General features: G+C 42.5%; 1 protein-coding gene across 5 annotated transcripts in view; it reads left to right on the plus strand.

Moving 5' to 3' along the window:
* The window catches only part of SPEN (spen family transcriptional repressor), a 148,943-nt gene that overhangs the window by 32,882 nt on the left and 93,234 nt on the right, over window positions 1-22,827 (plus strand). For 3 of the 5 annotated variants that reach the window (XM_074975293.1, XM_074975296.1, XM_074975294.1), the window contains exon 1: window positions 10,119-10,293. The exons of 1 other annotated variant lie outside the window; for it this stretch is intronic. In XM_074975293.1, coding sequence (XP_074831394.1) covers window positions 10,211-10,293 — 83 coding nt within the window. In that variant the 5' untranslated portion in view covers window positions 10,119-10,210. Of the gene's footprint in view, window positions 1-10,118; window positions 10,294-10,955; window positions 11,347-22,827 lie in introns of those variants that run through there. One more of the 5 variants, XM_074975298.1, reaches the window with a different exon arrangement.

Consider the following 22,827-nt stretch of genomic DNA (forward strand, 5'->3'; position numbering starts at 1 on the left):
GTCTCAAGTTGCAGTGGGGGAGATTTAGGTTGGATATTAGGAGAAACTTTTTCGCTAGGAGAGAGGTGAAACACTAGAATGTGTTACCTAGGGAGGTGGTGGAATCTCCTTCCTTTGAGGTTTTTAAGGTCAGGCTTGACAAAGCCCTGGCTGGGATGATTTAGTTGGGGATTGGTCCTGCTTTGAGCAGGGGGTTGGACTAGATGACCTCCTGAGGTCTCTTCCAACCCTGATATTCTATGATTATCTGGTTTCACCCTCATAGTGGTTGTTGAAGCATTTAGTGCATAGGATGAGGTACACATGGTGTGATAGGTCTGTGTAGGACTTGTGCATCTTGAAAGGTGTGTTGATCATTATAGCAGTGGAGATATGTCTGCAGGTTTTGCATCTGTTATGGCAGTGTCTGGTGCCACTTTGAGTTGGTGGGTCTGTGGGGAGCTTGCGTCTGAGGTTGGCATGGTTGGGGGCATTGTCTGAAGGCCAGAAGAGGGAGTTTGGGGAAGATTTCTTTCCAATGAGTAGACTCCTAGAATATCAGGGTTGGAAGGGACCTCAGGAGGTCATCTAGTCCAACCCCCTGCTCAAAGCAGGACCAATCCCCAATTTTTGCCCCAGATCCCTAAATGGCCCCCTCAAGGATTGAACTCACAACCTTGGGTTTAGCAGGCTAATGCTCAAACCATTGAGCTATCCCTCCGCCCATAATGGTTGTAACTATTTGTATGGTTGTAATTATTTGTTTATACCCCCTGTGGGTTCCAGTGTGGGATGGTAGGTGACAAGTAGGGATGTGAGGTCAGAGGGAATTTTTTTTTCTGTATTAAAGCATGTTCTCTTGGGGTATTTGAGTGGCCCATTCCAAGATGCGATTTACTTCTCCGGAGGTGTGTCCTTGTTTGACGAAGGAGGTTTTACGTTTGTTGAAGTGTATATCTTAGACTTCGTTGTTGAGCATATTCTGTGTTCTGAGTGGCTGGCTGTAGATAACAGATTTCTTGGTGTGTTTGGGATGATTTCTGGATCTGTGAACGTAAGTGGGGTGGTCTGTGGTTGTCTTGTATATAATTGTCCGTAGGGTTCCATTGTTGAAGCTGATTGTGGTATCCAGGAAGTTGATGCTGGTGTGGAGTGATCTAGAGAGAGTTTGATGGATGGAAGGTGGTTGTTGAAGTTGTGGTGGAAATCTGAGGGAGTTCAGGTTGTCTGTCTCGAGGATGCTGAAAATATGTGTATCAGGTATATTATTGGTTTTGTGGTGCATTTGTCCAGAAATTCTTCCTCAAGGTAGCCTGGAAAGAGGATGGCCTATTGGGGGAGCCATCCTAGTGTTCGTGGTTGTTCCCATGGTTTGGACAAATGAAATGGATGAGTTCCGTGACTTGTTTGGAATGGATATCTGAGTGTTGTCCATTGTTTTGTAGCTATTTGAGGAAGGCAGCACAATGCTGTCATTGTGAGGGATGTTGGTGTCCAGGGAGGGGACATCCATGGTGTTCAGAGGGAGGTTAGTGTTGCAGAGTTTCTGGAGGAAATTGGTTGTATCCTGGAGGAAACTGGCCCTCTGTGTGGTGAGTGGTTTGAGGATGGTTTCTTGGAGTTCTTAGATTCTTTCACTGAGTGCCATGGCCAGATACAATGGGACTGCCTAGGTTTCCATGTTTGTGTGTCTTGGGAAGCATGGAGAAGATCCCTGAGTTGGGTTTGTGGGGGATGAAGGTGCAGGGTTTCTCTTGGTGTTCTTTGGGGAAGGATTTGATGATGCTCTTAAATTCCAGTGTGAATTGTGGTGTGGGGTCTTTTGAGCTCTTTATAGTAGGCGGTGTCAGAGAGTTGTCAGTTGTGATGACTATGTCAACGAGGACGGTTGAGAACTACAATGGCACCCCCTTTGTCCTCTGGTTTGGATCACTATCTGGTGGCCGGATTTCAGGGACTATATAGCTGTCCTATCGGCAGTGTTTAAAAATCGGTCAAAAATTTAATCAATGTGACCTTAAATGTGCTTACTAGATAGTAACTGTATCTACACTAAAGTATCTTTGTATTGATCATACTGTATCTGCTAGAGTAGAAGCAACAGCATTCAAAGCATAAGCCTGTGTGCCCAGATGCTTCCCCCAACTGTGCTTGCATATGCATGCCTGAACTTCCATGAGCATGTTCTGTATCCTGAAGGCTGCAGAGTATTCACAATGTGAAAATAAAGCCCAATTAAGATCAGAAATTCACTCCTGTTGCCCTCTGATTTATTGAAGTCTTGTTCAAAGAAATTTAATTTTAATTATCCATTTATCTAACGAGCAGTTACACCAATTTTTGTGTAATCCGTGTTTATTAAAATGTAGTAAATTGAGTTTAATATAGAAATAGCATTAGTACAAAAGATCAGATTTCTGTAAAAGCAAAAGCAAGGATATTTGTAAAATAAAGTTCCATTTAAAAAAAAAAAAAGTTTCTCCACATCCTTTCAAAATGGTGGGGCTGAAGGGAAAGCAGCATCAGAAGACTTAAAACTTTGATTCGGAGCTTTGGACAGCGTGTTTCATATCCTAGCCCAGATCCTGCAAGTTGGTCAGTGTGAGAAGGAAGCCAGCCTCCTTGAGCTCAGTGATACTCCACACTAGCGTAAATGATGTGCAAGATTGGGCCCCATATGTGGCATTTTCTGCTGTATTGGCTATAGGAAAATTGCATTTTTAATCCCATGTGCAGGATAGACAAGTTTCTACAGTCCCCATGCAATTATTTGTATCCTGTGGGATCTTGCTTTGACGATGATTATTTATTTTTGAGGTGCCTCTAGCATTTGTGAAAGGTGCTGCTTTTTTGCTGCCTTGGAGATTGGCTAGGCTGATAGGAGACTTCAGTGTGACTCACCCGTGAACAACCTTTGCAACATGAGCAAGTACAGTAGTTCAATCTGCAGAAATGGCTCTGAGGGTTATAGTGGGTCACAAATGAAATACGAGCCAACAGTGTGACACAGTTGTGAAAAAAGGCTATTATCATTCTGGGGTGTATTAACAGGTTTGTTGTATGTAAGACTCAAGAGGTAATTGTGCTGTTCTACAGGTCAGTGGTGAGGCTCAGGTGGAGTAGCGGGTCGTTTTTGGGAAACACACTTTAAGAAAATGATGGACAAATAGAAGAGAGTCCATAGAAGAGAGTCCAGAGCAGAACAACAAAAATGATTTAAAGGTTTAGAAAATCTGACCTATGAGGAAAGGTTTAAAAAGTAGACCTGTTTAGTCTTGAGAAAAGACTTAGGGGGGACCAGATAAGTCTTCAAATATGTGAAGGGTTGTTGTAAAGAGGATGGTGATCAATTGTTCTCCATTTCCAGTGAAGGTAGGATAAGAAGTAAGCGGCTTAATGTGTAGCAAGGGAGATTTGGGCTAGATATTAGGAAAAACTTTCTAACTAAAAGGATAGTTATGTACTGGAATAGATTGCTAAGGGAATTTGTAGAATCCTTATCTCTGGAGGTTTTTAAGAGCAGGTTAGACAACCGCTGTCAGGGAGGGTCTAGGTGTACTTGGTCCTGCCTCAGCACAGGGGGCTGGACTAGATGAGCTCTCAAAGTCCCATTCAGCCTTACATTTCTGATTCTAATCTCTATGTTGCTCTGCTAACGTCTCCAAAAGAGTGCCATTTGGGATGTCCAATAGGCACTATGTTGAAATTGGATTTATTTCACATCTGCCATTAACATAGCTCAATGGTACTTTTTCCTGAAACACTTATTTCTTTGGCCATGTTCTGAAAACTATTAATTTTAATCATTCTTTAAAAAATAGGTTATCAAAATGACATTCAGCAGCAGTTTTTTGCAGTCCATTCATTGATACAGTATTCTTGGGTGTCAAATAATCACTTTACACTTTGCTGCTGAAAGCAAGCAGTATCTATTTTATTCAGCGTAGTGGTCTGAAAATCTGTGTTTAGAAGCACTTTTCTTGATAGGTCTGGTGTAAACTGTGGAGTGCAATAAACAATGTTTGTCAAAATTGACGTATATTGAACCTCTTGATGGTGGTTACCATTTTCATATCATCAGTGGTGATGATAATTAAAGATAGGCCTGGGGGGAGGGAGTGGGTGGAATAACTTAAATATATCATCTCTAAACTTTGGATCTGGAGTCAGATCCAAACTTGCAGGACAGAATACTGATGGCTGGTCCTTAACTTTTAAGATAGGATGAACCAAAATATTAGGTCCTAACTCCACTCCTAAATTGGGATCTGGCTCTGAACTTCATGTTTATAGAACAATAAAAATATTAACGAATCCCTGATCTCAGCCAAATACTAGAAACTGTATTCATCCTCCTTTCATATTCACTCATCAATTTTTTAAAAAAAATCATTATTGCTTAAGCACTAAACTTTTTATTTAAATGATAAATTTCTTGCAATAATCCAGGCCATTATTAAAACCAGATATATAATCTGGTTGCCAATCTGATATTCAACTACCCTATTGTCATTGTCAATAATGAATTTATATAGTCAACAGGCAGGGATACTATATAAAATACTGATTTATTAGCAAGATGGCAGACATAATCGGAAGACTCAGATTAAGAGAGGCTTCAGTGAATTTCTATATCAAGTATTCCTGAGAATACTTCAGCCACCATAACAGATCATGACTGTGTAATAAGCACAGAAGCTTGTTACTTACGATCACTGGTAGAATATAATAATAATTACCTCACTAGATGTGACCAATGTTCCATCTAATCTTTTATGCAGACTCTGACATTTGGCCAATGTCTGCTTCAGAGGAAGGCATAACATCTGCCCCCGATGCGTCTAACTGTGCATTTACTTTATCCTGTGGAGGACTGAAATACAGAATGACTGATGATCCTGAAATGCCCTGAAATAACAGTATGAGAAGTGATAATTTTAGCAAAAGTAACTGCAGTTGCTGTTCTTATTCACTGTCTAATCTGTTTTTGAAATGGACGAACTCCTTGCCTCCATAACCTGTGGCAATAAGTTCCACGCATTGGTTAATATGTTGCATAAAAGTGAACTGCTTAACCATTGTCAATATTACCTGTTAATTAGATAGGGTGGCCTTTTATTTTTGGGTTAGGGAAAGCATAAATAACAGTACCTAATCGGCCTTCTGTGTTCTATTTCTTATTTCATATACTTCTAAGAATATTTTCTTACTCTCCTGATTTCAGAACTATATAGTTCCAGACTTTTTAATAGGTCCATGTATGGAGGCATCTCTTCCCCATGGCTCTAATTGTTGTCATTCTTTCTGACCTTTCTGGTTTCTGCATCTCTCTTCCTGAGATGAACTTGAACATAATGTTCAGGCTGAGAATGAGAGTGTCTTATACGTCTCCCTTGTTAATATGCGGCCTGACGAGTTATTCCCTTGTGGCTGTTACTGTGTACTGAGCAGATGTTTTCAGTGAGTTGTCCACAAAGGCTCCTAGATCATTTTCTTGAGAGGTGAAGTGTACTTCAGAACCCATTAGTGTGTACAAGTCATTTAAATGGTTCCTTCCAATGTGCATTACCTTGCACTAAATTCCATACGTTTTGGAACAATGGAGACCAGGTCAATCTTGCTAGCATCAATTATGGTGCCAACTATAATCCATTAAAGTTTGTGTGAGAGTTTGATTGCTGTCAGGCTATGCAGGCCAAATTAATCCCTGGAGCATTCTATTGAAGCCAGCAGAGTTACGCCAGGGGTGAATTTGTTGTCATGTCTCTGATGCTGGAGCTTTTTCTGGAGTACGACTGACCTCTGCCTTAGATCCAGTCATGAATCTCAGCACCAATCTGATTTTTTTTTCCTCCTCCCCTCTCCAGCCTCCATGGAAGTCCTGCATACGTCTCACCTGTTGTAAAACAGAGTTAGGGGATTCAGTTATAATGCAGTTGTCACAATATTGTGTAGTCTTAGTGTAGACAGGAACTGTTTCCCCACAATCAGGTTAAAGTGTTGGGCAGTCCAAGACTTTACCCCAGGTACACATACATGGCTATGTACCATCCCTACTGTTTGTAGTGATAATTAGGCCTTTGAATAACATGACTTAAGCTATTTCCCTTTCCATCGCTGACTGAATAGAGTTGGCTGACTTGCTTTTGTTTTTAGATGGTTCTAATCTGCAGACACCCCTCTTTACCCATAACATGCAGGAATCCACACCCTTGAGAAATGTAGCTATGCCGATGGCTGGTCTACACTGAAAACGGACATTAGTGAGGCTCCTTTTACAGGCCACGTCTACGCTACAAAATTAAGTCAACCCAGGCGTGTGAAAAATCCACACCCCTGTGTGATGTAGTTAAGATGACCTACTCCGGGTGTAAACAGCACTAGGTCGATGGAACAGTTCTTCCATCAACCTAGCTACCGCCTCTCAGGGAGGTGGGTTAACTACAGTGATGGGAGAACCCCTACTGTTGCTGTAGTGAGTGTTTACACTGAAGCACTGTGGCAGTGACGCTGTGGTTAAAGTATAGGCGTAACCTTGGTTTTGCCTCTCAGAGCTCTTGTGTGACGGTAGGGGAGGAGAAGTAGGCAGCGTCATAGCTGAAAACTGCATTCTGAACTGGAAAGTGAAAATCACAACTTGGGAAAACTGTGTAAGAATAAGCAACTTTACTGTAAAACTTGGAATCTTTTACCATTTATCCTGGAATGGATGTTTATAGAGCTTTTTAAAGGTGTAAAATGCTATATATAGTCAATGCTTATTTATAATGATTACTCTATGTATTTCTGCTTTACAAGTAGCTAGTCAAAATCTAAAACCCAATTCCATGGAAAAGAAACTGATGTGATAAACATATCACTGAAGAGAGCTGGTAATATCTTTTGTTGCTTTAACATTTTGAATGCTTTGGTGCACATGGCTTGAGTGAATGTTGGTAAGTGGATGGTGAACGGGGTCTTACTTAACTCTTGGGTGGGAGGAATAATTTCTCAGCAAGTAAAAGCCTTCAAGCTATAAAGTTAAATGAAAATCTTGTGAGCACGTTGGGGCAGGGACCCTCTTAATTTGTGCTCAGTACATCCCCGAGCGCATAACTGGGCAGTCAGTGGATATTAACAAGCATGGATTGACTATGAATCCAGTGCCATTGAGCTTTGCTCATCCCAGCAAATAAGAATATGGTTTCAATCAATGGAAAAGCATTGTCAGCAAACAGGAGGCTTTGGCCAAAGGAAATGCATTGAAATATTAGTCTTTTTTTCTTTGTGCTGTAAGCAGCTAACCAGGCTTATGTGGCTCCAAAAGAAATGCTGTCTCTGGATGTGTGTTTGATTTTACCCTAACCTCAAACTGGTTCACTTGGGGTTTGAATGCAAAATAGTAACTTGAGCGTCTCTTCTTCCAAACTCCTATGAAATAAATTGATTCTACGTGGAAAGGGGCCGTGATGCAGCCGCACCCCCTGGCTTGAAGTAGTAATAACAAACACCAAATACATGGTTTCCATGGCTTCCATCATCAGCACCCCCACTATAAAAATTGTTCCAGCACCCCTGGAAAGGGGAGATGGCTGGATCTTGCTGTCAATAAATCTGTATTGTTGCTCTTTGTTAAATGGATAACCTTCTCTGAGTGCAAAATCGTACCCAGTTTCCTTCACGGCTGTTAAAAAGCTGGGACAAGATGCTGGAGAGGATAGTACAGTGGCCTTATAAGTATCGAGTGTTTAATATCTACTAGACTCCCTGGAACCAAAGCTTCATATCCAGGCAGGGTTGATTCAGCTCTTCCTTCTTCTGTACTGGGACACTGAGTTACATGTTGCTAAATGACAGGTTTCAGAGTAGCAGCCATGTTAGTCTGTATCGGCAAAAAAGAGTACTTGTGGCACCTTAGAGACTAACCAATTTATTTGAGCATGAGCTTTCGTGAGCTACAGCTCATAATGCATCTGATGAAGTGAGCTGTAGCTCACGAAAGCTCATGCTCAAATAAATTGGTTAGTCTCTAAGGTGCCACAAGTACTCCTTTTCATGTTGCTAAATGTGGCTCATTTAGATGAGACCTTTAAAAAGAAGGTCCTGTCTAATCTATGTAAACACTAGGGGCCTAATCCTGTAAACAGTTAAGTATGTGAGTAGCTTTACTCTTGCAAGTGGTTCCCAGGATTGGGTGCCTGCAGGATTCAGTACTAAAGATCCTGTGGCAGTTTGCATAAGAGTCTGCTCTGTTATGTCCTTTGCCAACATTTCTTCTCCCTCCCACTTTTGTGAAAGGTGCTGGTTGGTTGTCAACTTCCCCTCAAACCCCAGATGAGGTTTTATATAGTGGTATTGTCGGCATGTGATGCAGGTAGAGATGACCAGAGCTGTAGAATTGTAAAATAGAGTGTAACATGGAAATCACACTTCTCTAATATAAAATGAACTTGTGCTTGCTTTCACATGGAATACTCAATGTAATTAAATTGAGTTAAATTTAATTTTGCTTATACATATTGCATATATCTTTTAGAGGGAGAATGTAAGACTTAGGGCTGGGAAGATTCTTATGGCCCTGATCCTGCAATAACATCTCCATGGGTGGGGCCTAGGGCCCATGCAGCTTCATTTGAAGTTGTTGAGGTGGGGTGGGGTGTGCAAGGGTCTTCTGTAAAGATCCAATTGTGACTGGGATCTAAGACTGTAAGAATTGTTCATTCCCTCTGGGACATCTGGCATTGGCCACTGTTGGAAGACAGGATACTAGGCTAGGTGGATCTTTGGTCTGACCCATCATGGCCGTTCTTATGTTCTATCTACACCTCTAGTGAGGCACAATTTTTAAAACGTCAATGTGATTGACAGTAATGTTGCACAGGGTTATTACCGTAAAGTGCCTTTGGGGGTGAAAGTTGCTATGTAAATATTTTAAAATATGTGCAATTTGAAACCTCATACTTTAGGGATTAAGCCAATCTCTAACTATTAGATCAGGATGAGACCTAACATGAGGGACAGATTATCCCACATTTGCCTAGAGCAGGGATGTTTTGTCTTCCTCTGAAGCATTTGGTACTGGCCACTGTCAGACAGGACACTGGACTAGAGGGTCTTGGATGTGATTCTGTCTGTGTTCCTAAATCTAATTTAAAATGTCACCTGGGATGAAAATCTGATTGATTTGTACTCTGTGGTATTCCTGTGGTACGTATCATGCTGGTATTGAAGCACCATATACTGCTATCACTTTTCTATTCTATGGCCAGAGACTGGCTGCTGTGTGTGTTAATAATTTATTCCTAGATGTATAAAAAAAGGGCCCGATGCTGTGCTGTTACACTGGTGTAAATGCTAACTCCCTCCATTTCTGTGGAGTAACCCCGGCTTCACGCTGGCATTTCTGAGATCAGCATTTGCTCCCAAGGGCTTTGTCGGTGCCAGAAAATTCAAGAGGCCAGGTGGGTGAGGTAATATTTTTTTTATTGGTCCGGCTCTTGCTGGCGAGAGGAGACGAGCGCTGGAGCGACACAGAGCTCTTCTCCGGGAAGTGCAGACCCTTAGTGTCCCTGGCCCTGGAGAGCCAGCCAAAGTGGGATGTGGTGCTGCAGGAGGGAGGGCACCCAGTCATAAAGGGTTAAGCGGGCTCCCTGCCCCCCTTCTCCCCTAGATGCAGCCCTCTGGTGCAGAGAGAGCATCAGAGGCCCCAGTTCTGCTCCCAGGGCCCAAGTGCCCCCACTGAACTCCATGGCACCAGGTGCTCCCCCATGGACGCCAATGGGAGCGGGAGGAGCAGGGACGCTTCGCTCCCCTCGCTCTTTTTTTTTTTTTTTTTTGGCGCAGGCGCAGTGGCGTGAGGAAGCAAGCCGTGCGGAAAACGAGTCATTCTAGCTCGGCGCGTGCGCAGTGAGGCCGGGAGGCTGGCGGCCCAGGGCGTTGAGAGCGAGCGAGCGCTCCCCCCTCCGTTCCCTTCCCCCCCCCGCCCCACTCTGGGCCGGGAGTGCGCCTGCGCCAGGCTTGGCGGCCGTGTGTGAGGGAGCGGGGAGAGCGGAGCCGCCACAGAGCGCGAGAGAGCGCGAGGGGGAGGGGGCGCCGCGCTGCCGCCGCCGCTGAGGGGAGTCAGGAGGGGAGCCGCAGCCCGCCGGCCCGGAGCAGGGGCCCCAAGGGATGGTGTCCGCCGCCGCCGCGAGAGGAGGCAGCTCCTGGCACTAGGGCACAGGCCGGGGCGCGGGGGGGGCCGGCGCGGCGCAGCATGGTCCGGGAAACCAGGCACCTCTGGGTGGGCAACTTACCGGAGAACGTGCGCGAGGAGAAGATCATCGAGCACTTCAAGCGGTGAGTGACCGCGGGGGGCCGCTCTTGGGGGGGCAGGAGGGGCCCTAAATCCGGGGTGGGGAGCGCAAGGGGGTATCTCCGCCAGGCTCTGTGCGCGGTGCGCCCCCAGTGTATGTGCTGGGGGGGAGATCTGCGTGTGGCTCCCCCCCTTCCTGCCCACGGAGCTGTTAAGGGAGGGGGCAGGGTCTGTGCATGCCCCCCTCCCCCCCCCCCCCCAAAATAGCCCAAGCAGCTTGGAGAAAACAGGATCTTCTAGGGCTTCCCCTCACCCAGCCTGGAGCCAGCGGTGAAGGGATGGGAAAATCTGTCTCAGGGTATCATAGCAACTCCTGCGGAGACTCACCCCCATGGACTGTGTGTGGAAATCGCTCTGATCCCAGGCAAGAAGGTGTGTGTGGGGGGGGTTTGTGGGTGTCAGAGGAGAACAGAAATATCTGTACGCGTCCCTGCACCGCGGTGAAGATCTTTGTGGTCTCCTGTAAGATAAAATCCTGGAGGTTTATAATGCGGAAGGAGCTTCATGGAGATATATTGGAGCCTCGCAGAGCCAAGGACTAGCAGGAGCAAAAACAGCCAAGGATGGAAAAGCCAGGTGAAAAGAGGGAATTCGCTATTTTCTACATGGATTGGATATTTTGTGAGGTGCAATGTATTGGAAACAATTTTTAACCTCTGAGGCTGGTCATCTTCCTACTTGGTGCCATGATTTTAAAAATCCTTTCTCAGTGTTTAAATGAAAAGGGTTTTTGTTTTACTTTTTTTTTCTTCATATCAACCCATTCCATTACTGAAGGTAGCTGGATGCCTTGCACTCAGGTGTGAGCAAGTGACTGTAACGGCGGTGCATCTTTGGTTAGATGCTTTATAATGAAATTAACTAAGAGGTTTGTAAAGTGGATGGTGGGAACTTAAGTGCTTGGAAATACAAAGGTGAAATTGAAGATCATGGAAGTGCTTGAAGAAGCCAACTCCCAGTGGATCCTTTCACTAAGAAACAGTGTTCTGGAATTTATAATACTGGAGCGTGGACTGGTATTGTTTTAGAGAGACAAGGTGGGTGAGGTAATACCTTTTATTGGACCAACTTCTGTTGGTGAAAGAATCAAGCTTACACAGAGCTCTTCAGAGCTGGTGTTGTTTTTTACATTTATAAATTCTGTATTCTCTCTCTCTCTCTCTCTCTCTCTCTCTCTCTCTATTATGTAACCCCCATCACATAGGCCATAATGGAACAGTAGTTTGCATGATTTTATATTTTTCCTCACCTCTTCCATATTTTTCTCTTAAATGATCAAAGTTTAAAAAAAGGTTTGTGTTCATCTGTCTGTCTTAGTGGTATTTAACCAAATATTTTTTTACCTGTTTTGAGGGATCATATTTAGTGGGTGGAAGAGTAAACAGCACTCTTTTGGAAATGTGGTCATTATAAGGTGAACAAATTGCACTAGAACCTTGTTAAAAGTGTAAGGAAAAAAGTAGTAGTTCTAGATGTGTATTATAAATAGCCAGGATTGGGTCTGCTCTCATGCTCCAAAAGGGTTCTTATGCTTCTTTTTAATCTTTCTTACTACTGCTTAGTGTAGGAACATTATAGAGCGTCCTTAATAGTGAGTCACCATGGGAAAAATAGACTTGGTTACTAAGATATGAGGAGCTTGGACAGGGAAATGGAAGAAGGAGCAGGAGAGCTGCCCTATGCCTTTTTTTTAAGCCTGATTATTTTGGTTGTTGCTTGATCTAAGATATTAAATCTTCATCTTGGAAGCATACATGTCTGCATGTAAAGCAGGGTTTGTGAATAGTAAGTTCATTCATAACCACTTAAACTAGGCATAGTGTGTGTGTGTGTGTGTGTGCGCGCGTGCGCCCATTTGTAATCAGTCCCTCATTATTTTAAACTAGGAAGTGAATAAAGCAAGGGATTGTGATTTGAATCAGGAATTAGGCAGGGTTATTTAGTAAGAAGCATTAGCTGGACTTTCCCCGCTTGCTACCTTAAAATCCTTGCATATGAAATATTTAATTTGTAGGCGAATGAACAGATTTAATGCATATTGTTGGAGTGGATATATGTAAATGAAATGTGTTAGTATTTTGCTCTCAATCATCTTCCCCATAAGGGATGTCTGTCTTGTCACTGCACTGTTTTCAGTGGATGGGAAATTCACATGCACAAATGTGCAGACACGTGCATTGCAGCATTTGCTGATCGGTGACATGCTGCTAGCCTTGTCCCTTGGCAGCTCTGCCTATCTGAGAGAGGCATTTGCATGCTTTTTGGTGTGTCCCTTTTATAGTGCAGAGGCAGGGAAAGGGAAGGAGGAAACATTCAAAGAGATTTCTTTTCAAGTGGTGGATGGTGCAGTGGTCTGGCTTGTGTGAATGACTTTCTAAAATGGCGGCTAGGACTCAGTTTATGTGGGAAAGAGCAGAGCAGATCTCCTACTGCACAGAAAGAGGTGGGGAAACTGCAAAAGGAGGCAGCAGCAGGAGCTGCGTAGCAAGAGGGTTCGCTAGGCTCCCTGATCATAACTGCATTTAGTTGCAAGACTTACTTTTATTTTCCTTTGCACATCTTAGACTGTTAAGAAATGAGTAGAGTTCATGGAGGTGGGGGTGTGTGTGTGTGTGTGTGTACAAGGATGTGATCTCTAAAGGAGTCCCTTCAGGTCTTTTTAGGCACCAACTAGGTGGTTTGGTAGAGGCTCATTCCTGATATATTCATACTTAGTGTTCAAATTTGGATTGTATGAATAGTGTAAATTGTGTGTTAGGATGGGGCAGAAAATTAATCAAAATGGTTTAAAACTAGGTACTAGCATGATAATTACTCAGAGCAGGGAGGAAATACAGCCATACAGATCTGTTAACATTGTATGAAATTAAAGGAAACAACCCTTCTCTGCCTTTGGAACCCGATCATTAATTACATTGATAATATTAATCAGAAATTAATATTCCTGGGATTAAGTTTTACATACAGAACATTTACTTTTCTCTTCAGGGTAGTGAGTCTGTATTAACCATAATTTTAGTTACGTAGGTGATCAGGGAATGTATGAATACTTGGGTTACTCTAGAGTATATACTCTAAAACTCTTAGTTCCAAGCATGATTGAATTTAAATAGCAAAGATGAGGAGTACTCAAATGAAATGGAAAATTTGGCATTCTGGTATTTTTCCTTTTTTCACATGACATTTTTAAAGCAGGAAAAAGCTGCCATGGTACTGTTGCTTAGAGAGGGATCAAGAAAATGGCAGGATTTGAATTGTTAATTGTGTTTTTTTTTTGTTTTTACCTTTCTGAATTTTGATCAGTGGTTTTGGAAGGAAATGCACATTTGCTTAGGCAAAACCTTTCATTTCTGCACAACTTGAGTCTTTTTTACAATTTAGATTTTTAGCTGTTTCTTAAAAACAAAAATCCCACTCCCAAACCATGCATTTATATATATGTGTACACACTCCAAATAAGTAAAAGAGGTGTGAAAATCTAAACATTTGGCCACTGATATAGGTATTTAATATTTTTATTTAATAGATTGTTTTGAGCTGTTTTTAGCTCTCTAAATTACTAAATATTTGTTGCTTAAAATGGTTAAGTACATATCTGTTGAATGAAGTTTCAGTTAGCAGCAGAATCATCAAGGGTACTGTATGTGCACAATAGAGCAAGCCTTTCTTTTGTATGTTGGTTAGTTGAGTGGGGGAAGGGACAAGTTACCCAATAATTGTATTGCAGTCTTGTTTTATTGTGGCAGGAGCTTAGCTGTGCTGGACATATACATATGAAAGGCAGCTTGCCTGAGCTTGGATATGTAATGTATAAGGTTGGCTTCTTGGAAAGACCAGCTCTTTAGTTTGGAGCTCTTTTCAGATTTAGCTGATCTTGGCTAAATCAAGTTCCCACCCATCCCCCAGTCTGAGAACAGGAAAGAATATGCAAAGAAGCTGACCAAGCAGTATTACAAAGTTGTAGTTACAGAAGCAGAAAAGAGAATTTGACAAAAATATATCAGTACAATAAATGCTTGCCAAGGAACAGCCAATGTCAGTTATATATATATATATATATATATATATATATATAACTTCAGTGTACCAATATTTATACTAATTTTTCCAGTTGATACCTGTAAAATATATTGCAATTTCCATATATAAGCATGTGTGCAAATTAAATCTTTGCGATTACAATCTTATGCTAAATATTTATTTTCAATACTGTACTGTAACTGAAATGGCTGGTTTTAAGAAGAAAATTGTTACACCCTTTAAGACACAGTAAATGTACTTCCGTGTGAGAGACTTTCATTTTTATTAATTGTAACTTAGCCAAATTTGCTCACTTTGTTTTGAAGTCTGTCTTCGTATTTTGGGAGGGTTGTTTATCTAGGCACAAATATAAGTGCTTTGTAGCAGCAGTTTCTTCCAATATTTTATCTATACTGTTCTTTTTAAATTCAGTTTTCTTTTGCATAAATTGAAGTGAGATTCTTTGGTGGTAAATGCTGGTTTTAAATTGGAGAATAGTGGAGTTGTCAAGAATTGTGACTGATAGTTGACTTCTGTGCCTAGGGTATCTTTAAAAATCTTTTTTCAAATCATATTTCTGTCTTGCTGTTTTGAAGAGGTTGCTGATAAATTACCAGTTGTGAATTTAAAAATATTTGGGCCAGCTTGTGTGTGCGCACATTGTATTTGTGTAGTTTTCATGTAGGTTTCAAAATATACAATTACTGTCCGATTAAATTTAGTTTTCCATTGTGTCTCAGACCTTTTCTTTAAACTCTTGCAAGGCTTTAAACTAGCACAGGAAATCAGGGAAGCTTGTTCTTAAAATAGTATATTTCATGCTATGATCTCTGATGATGGAATTCAGTCTTCATTAAAACAGTATAGTTAGCTGTGAGTGAAGGTGTTTCTTCATTGCAATAATTAAAATGAGCCTAGATTATTGCACTCTTGAATGGTAGAAAAAAGTCATTCACCATTACTGAAACAGATGCCCAGCAGCTTGCGGAACAAGGAGACTAAATATAGTAACATTTATCCATAGCACAAATGCTACTCTTCCATACTTTTCCCTTGTTTTTACCCTTTGGTTATCCAAAGACCTGTTGCTTTGCCTCAACTATTTGCATTTTAAATGGAAAAGACCAGTGAGACCCGTTAAATCATTAGGAGTCATGTAATTTTGATATGCAGACTTTTATTGTGTGCGAAATATTAGCCTGTGTAGTGGGAAGATGTTCTCAGAGCCAATATTGTGAGTTTGAGAAACACAAATACTATTTTAAATTTTAGTTCTTAGGGTTACAGCTCAAAAAAGGCCTAATGCAAATATTTTACATAACTGTTAATGTTCTTCTAAGCCCGTTTTAGAAACCTTGTGTTCTTTGGCTTCAGGTTGTCTTAACTTCATTGTTGAGGGCAAGGTGGAAGTAATATGAATTGTTAAATAATAGATTCTACTTTGAAATATGTTTACTCTTTGAAGAGTCAGTCCATAAAAGTGGCATTGTGGCAATTCCATGTTTGTTTTCATTTACTTCCATATCTCATTTTGCTCAGTTTACAAAAAAACAATAAATTTTTTTTAATGGCCAACAGTGCAAACTCATTCTAGCCTTGCAACATAAAGTCAAGCTGTGTGCTTTATGGCTTATGAGTCGCCACTGGTAAATAAAGATTATACAGTTGAAGTTGGTCAACAATTCTGTGAATGGTGTAAGGGGCAGAATAGAATCCATTGTGGTCTCCGATGACTGTATTGGCTCTGTACTGCTAACCAGAGCAAACTTTGCTTTGTCAGAAAGCCAGGCAGATATGATCTGGAGCGTGTACAGGGATCAGAACTGTTGACTAAGAAATTACCATTTTTTAACAGAGATGCTTTTCTGAACATAGCATTGGCAGACTTTGCCATTGATTTAAATGAGAACCGGCTTGGACAATAATAGTAATAGTTTTCCTAGTAAAACTCTCCAACCATGCAACCAAAGTACTATGTTCCCAGGTCTGCAAAACAAGTTTTGTTACTTATAATTAGCAATGGTTCTTTGGTACGTCAGTTCAAATGTAAACATAAAGATGACCTCACTAAATCAACTGTATAGTCAGAATAAAACTGAACATTCCTGTCCAGGCTTAATATTTGGGGAGAATTTTTTTTATAAAAAGGGGGTCATAGTGAATTCTGATTATGTTCTCTTATTTTGAATGAAATAACATAGAATTTTGTGGCTTGTTTTTAACTTCAAACAAGTAAAAGTGCTTTTGTATTTCATTAACAATCCCCTCATCAACAGTGAAACTTGTGAGTAGTTTATGGCTATACTTCCTTGTTGAAAGCAGCCATTAAGCACATTTTAAAATATGCTTCAGCACTTAATTTAAAGGTGGGCTTTCTTGGGGTGCAGGGAGGGAGGAATAAAACTAAGGGTAGGATGTTTTATTACAGTAGTGCCTAGAGTCTCTGGTCAATTTCAGGGCCCACTTTTGCTGAGCTCTGTACATATGCATAGTAAGACAGTCCCAAATCCAAAGAATTTAAAATCTAGATAGGGAAGATGGAGAAAAAGGTGGGAGAGAAAGTAGTATTCCCATTTTTCAGGTGGGGAGGTGAGAGATTAAATGACTTGCCCAAGGTCATTCAGGAAACCTCTGGCATACAGGAATTGAACCCAGCTCTCGTGAGTCTCAGTCCAGTGCCTTAAACCACAAGACTTACTTTTTCCCAATAGGTTTCCCCATTGCTAAGGCTATGTCATCAGAACTTTTGTGGCTCAGAGGTGTGAATAAACAACCCCCAAAGAGACATAAGTAACACTGATGTAGGTGGTGGTGTGGATAGCACTATGTCAGTGGGAGAGCTTCTCCCACCGACATGGCTTCTGCCGCTCACAGAGGTGATTTTATCATGCCGAGGAGAGAGTTGTCTCCTATCGGCATAGAGCATCTTTGCCAAACGTGCTGCAGCGCTGTATGTGCCTTAAGTGTTGAATGAACCGTCATTTGAATATATCTATCCATGGGGCAGTCAGTGTTACTGGTCCCAGTGGAGTTTCTCCTGTTTCTTGATCATTTTGACTTAATCTCCTAAACTTGGTGTGCATCTGTTCCTCACTAAGCTTGATCCCCTGAAGGCCATGAGCACAGATTTCTAAATATCCTTTTAGGTTTCTGTTTTGGAGTTGCAAGTGGTTGTCTGCAACCACCCACTTCTTCCCCAAGACTTAGTCATTTCAATAGCTTATGATCCATGAATCTTCCAGCTGCTTCAGACTTTATTTCTCATATATAGGTGAGGTGTTGCAGCTTGTTGAGACCAGACTTTGGTTTGGGAAACTCTGTATATTTGTATTAGCAAGAAACTCATGAAAAACTGCAAAAAACACAAATCTTGAGTGAGCTTCCATTAAGCATTTTTATATCATTAGCTGTCTAAGAAAGATGAAGTGGTGTCACTGGACTACAGTTTTCTGTAATCTGGTGAGCCTTTTTAATATCTTCAGTGAAGTATTTTAACAGATCCTTGTTACATTTGATTTGATTTAGCATAGCTTCTGTTATCACTGCAAGGGCTACTTCTAAGTTATGTCATATTTTAGTATTTCTGTGGTTCCTTCCAGCTCCCTTTGATGTTGTTATAAAGTAATCCCATGTTTCCGTAACGGCTTTTCAGACAGATTGTGCTATTATTGATGCTTTATTGTGTAAGTTGCTTGGTTTATTCAAAAACTAAGCATCATACACACCTCTTTTGGTGACATTTTTGAAGTAACTGTTTAGAACAGTGTTCTTCACTGCAAGGCCTGTGAGCCAGTGGCAGCTCCCATGGACCCTAAGTGTGCTCCCTGTTGACCACTCTCTCCGGTGGCACAGTGAGGCTGCAGCTAAGGCAGGCTCCCTGCCTACCCTGGCCCCACGCCGCTCCTGGAAGTGGCCAGCATGCCCCTGTGGCCCTAGAGAGGTAAAGGGGGGAGCAGAGGTCTCTGTGCACTGCTCCTGCCTGCAAGCACCGCCCCCACAGCTCCCATTGGTTGGGAACGGGGAACTGTGGCCAATGGGAGTTGTGCGAGTGGTGCCTGCAGAGAGGGGCAGTGCTCAGAGCCATATGCCCACACAGATGCATGTTGGCCCCTTCCAGGAGTGGCGTGGGGCTGCCCAAAGTAGGTGCCGCCCCCTTCAATGGGCAGGTTCTGAATAGCTCTTCTGGCAGCCTCCCAGAGCCAGCCCCCCATATACCCTCTTGCACCCCAAGCCCTTGCCCCAGCACTGAGCCCCCTCCCAGAGCCTGCACCCCATAACCCCCTCCTGCACCCGAACACTCTGCCCTAGCCTGAAGTCCCCTCCTGCAGCAAACTCCCTCCCAGAACTTGCACCTGAAGCCCCAACCCTGAGCCCTCTCCCAGAGCCTGCACCCCAAGCAATATTACCAATAATGGTAATATTACCATATCAACCAACAGAGAACTCTGAGTGCTCAACTGTCTGTGTCGAGTATGTGTTCAACCGTCTGTGTCGGGTTGATGTGACTCTCACATTGAAGTTTCTTTGCTGAAGTGGCCCCCTCTTCAAAAATAGTGAAGAGCACTGGGTTAGATCATATTAACTGCTAAATTTTGGTTCTGTTGGGATAATTGTTGGACTCTGATTCCATTTGGATCCTTTCTTAAAGATTTATTCTCATGGTGATTTGTGGTTATGGAGATTTCATAATAATTTTGAGTGTCTTGGGAGATGCACAGATATTAAATCCATTCCTCAATTTACAGTAGTGGAATATTATTTACTTCAAAGTTTTAATGTTGCAGTGCAAACAGAATCCTGATGCCATGTCATTTTACATGCAGTGTAAACTTCTGTAAAGCTCTTTGGGCATGTGACCCTGTCATCCCAAGGTGCATCCATACGAGGGCCTTGGCTCCATTAAGGGGGGGAAAAAAAAAGTGTGCTCTTACCTGGTCCACTAACAAGTAGTAAACACAAGGTAACATCCTAGTGAAGGTAAAGTAATTTGCAGTTGATGGATAATTTGCAGTGTTTACTTCATGTGGCAGCTACAAACAGCCTTGTGTATGATTTTACCTTGGGTTAGTTAACATATGTTGACTAACATAACGTAAGAATGCACCTTGCTTCTTATTGAAGATGCACTGTTGAAATAGTGTTTTCTTACCATGTGTTAGTGAACGCATTCAGTTTGAAGTAAACACTCAAGGAGCAGTGACGGACAGTTATGTGGATGACTTAAAGGTGCCAGGACGGGGAAAAGGTAAGTCAGATTTAAGATTTTAGTAACCTAGAACTACATTAAATATGTTAGAGAAATAGGCATGTATGTGTCTCAGTGATAATGGATTACTCTGGATTCTTTACAATGTAATCTTACATTTTTGGATTGCATGTTGGTGATCAGTGACTTCCTGCACCACCATTGATTCTACCAGCAAAAGGAAGAATATAACGAAGAAGAGTGCTGGGTTGTCAGTAATATGGTATAAGGTAACCCATCTACTTAAACCACGTCAGAGAGCATGTAAGAGAGTTGGTCCATGAGTGAACATGGAAATTTTTTTTAATATTGAAAACTCAACTAACATCTAATAGGGTACTGTGATCAGTATAATTTATGCTAGAGGAGTAGAGTATATGCCGGGAGTTCTACAGACTTTCAGCATTACAAGAGGCTGCTGAGGGTGTTGATCATATTCCATTTCCTAGAAACCTGTCTGTATCCTATCTATCCAAATATCAGCGGGTTCTCTAAGAATGTGCAACTGTTGTCTCTAAGAAATAGAAAAGATGTGAGATAATTTCTTTTATTGGGCCAACTTGTTTTGATGAGAGATACAAGCTTTCGCACTTACACTGACCACCTCTTCAGGTCTGGGAAACTTGCTCAGTAATATAGATACAAGTCACAGTGTCATACAAGATGGAACAGATTGTTTAGCATAAGTGGCATCCATCAAGGGTTGAGATGATTATATATCCGTATAGCTGTAGCACCTTCATGTTTTCCCAGCAAACCAGGACTGGCCTCATTAAATCCACTTCCAAAGTGGAAATAATCAGTTTAAAAAGGTTATTCCTTGGTGAATCCTTGAAGTGGGGAAATGCCAGAATAAAGTTGTACAGATATTTCTGTCCCTTCTCCACTATCTTTCAGCACTGTAGTGAAGAGCAGATTGCTTGGTTCATGGAGGAGGAGTTTGGAACTGAGACTTTCAGAAGCTGCCTTGTGAAGCTGCTGCTCTGTTGGTTGAGTTTTGTTTTTGCTACCAAGTGCCCACTAGCAAAAGCTGTCTTGTTAGTTATTTAGTGCATTCTTCATTGGAGGGTGATTAATTGTGAGCTTTCATGGTGTTCTTAGATGACAATAATTGAAGAAAAAGGAAAATATTTAAACAGTGAACTAAGGAATAAATTGAAAATATAATTACTTAATCACTATAATCTGATTTTGTTTAGCCACCTCTTCAGCATGCCAATTTAAAACTCTTGGGAAACGTGATCCTGAAGCTGGGAAATCAAACATTGTGCAATCAGTTAATGGCTTACATTCATAAGATCTTTGTTTTGTTCTGTTGGTCATTGTAAATGGTTAGCTTTAGACAAAGGTCACTGTTTTGTAAACTGGACTAACAAATAGCTTGCTTGTCATCTTTAAAACCTAATGATCCTACTGGGATAATAGTGGAACTACAGAAGTGTTTCACCTCCCTGTTTGTTTGAAGTATTCTCAATATTCTGTTTGTGGGTTTTCTTTAATATTGGGCTCCCCCAGTATGACTAAAACTTCATTAATGTTTTACAGTGATGTCTTAGGGTGGAGTGAGGACTTTACTTAAAGTGCTAATTGTGTCACAGCTTCAATATTTTGATGGTTTTTATTCAATCTACTGTACTCTATAATTGCAGCACATGTTATATAAAAACTTGTAATGAAGGAATAAAAATGTAAACTTTTTTAGAGAGGCCTGTCCATGTAACAAATAAAAACACAGTGGTCCTTAAAAACACAACACAACATTAAAGTCTTACTCCTAGATTTCAAGGTCAGAAAGGACCATCATGATGATGTAGTCAGACCTCCTGCACATTGCAGGTCACAGAACCTCACCCACCCACTCCAGTAATAGACCCATAACCTCTGGCTGAGTTACTGAAGTCCTCAAATAATGATTTAAAGACCTCAAGCTACAGAGAATCCACCATTTACTACTTTAAATCTGCAAGTGACCCCCAAGGCTTCTGCCGATCTGTCCTGGGGGAAAATTCCTTCCCAACCCCAAATAGGGTGATCAGTTAGACCAGGGGTCTCAAACTCAAATGACCATGAGGGCCACATGAGGACTAGTACATTGGCCTGAGGGCCGCACCACTGACACCCCCCACCCTGCTGCCCAGCCCTGCCCCCACTCCACCCCTTCCGTGAGGCACCATCCCTGCTCCACCTCTTCCCACCCCTTCCCTGCCCCCAGGGGGTGCAGGAGGGGTTCGGGGTGCAGCAGGGGGCTCAGGGCAGGGCGTCAGGGTGCAGGAGGGGTGAGGCAAGGGGCTTAGGGCAGGGGGTCGGGGTGCAGCAGGGGGCTCAGGGCAGGGGGTTCGGCTGCAAGAGGGGTTCAGGGGGCGGGTCTGGCCCAGCGCGCACCAGGGGCAGGGCAGGCTACCTTTCCGCCCTGCCCCCTCTCCGGGAAGCGGCTGGGACCGGGGGGAGAGGGGCACAGGGGTCTGTGTGTTGCCCTGGCTGCTGCTCTGCCAATGGGAGCTTCGGGGGAGGTACCTGGAGGAGCGGCCAGGGCAACACACAGACCCCTGTGACCCCCTTCCCCCAGGTCTCGGCTGCTTCCTGGAGCGGTGCAGGGGCAGGGCAGGCAGGCAGGGAGGGAGCCTGCCCTGCCCCTGGTGTGCACAGGGCCGGAGCCGCTCTAGGTAAATGCTGGGGGGGTGGGGGGGGCAAGTGGGTCACGGGGAGCTGGCGGGCCACAGAAAATAACCACGTGCATGGGCCGCATGTTTGAGACCTCTGAGTTAGATCCTGAGTATGTCGGCAAGACCCAACAGCCAGACCATCTGGGAAAGAGTTCTGTAGTGTCCCTTCATCAGCCACTGTAGATATTTGCTTCTTTTTAAAGAATAAACTCCCATGTACCAAAGTATAAAGGACAATTGGAAACTAACCTGGTAACAGAATAAAATTGATAATATGAAGACTGTGTATGAAGTAATCTGAAACATATTTCATAAAACAGAACTCTTGGAAATGCACTCTGTGTAAAATTATATTGTTGGCATCTGCTATACTTTTCTCAGGCTCCTACATTACCAAAGACCCAAGTCTTCAATGTCAACCTAAAGGTAGGTTGTGACCTGGCCCAAGCCGGGGAAGCTAATGATCCATTCAGTGGACCAAATCCTGGTCATGTGTCACCTAAGGCACGTTGTACATACCCTGAGAAGAGTGGGGAATCATGAAATACGTAGTGTGTTTGAATTGGAAAAGTTTCTTTATTCTCTTAAAA

This window comes from Natator depressus, chromosome 18, assembly GCF_965152275.1.
Source record: "Natator depressus isolate rNatDep1 chromosome 18, rNatDep2.hap1, whole genome shotgun sequence".
NCBI lineage: Eukaryota > Metazoa > Chordata > Testudines > Cheloniidae > Natator > Natator depressus.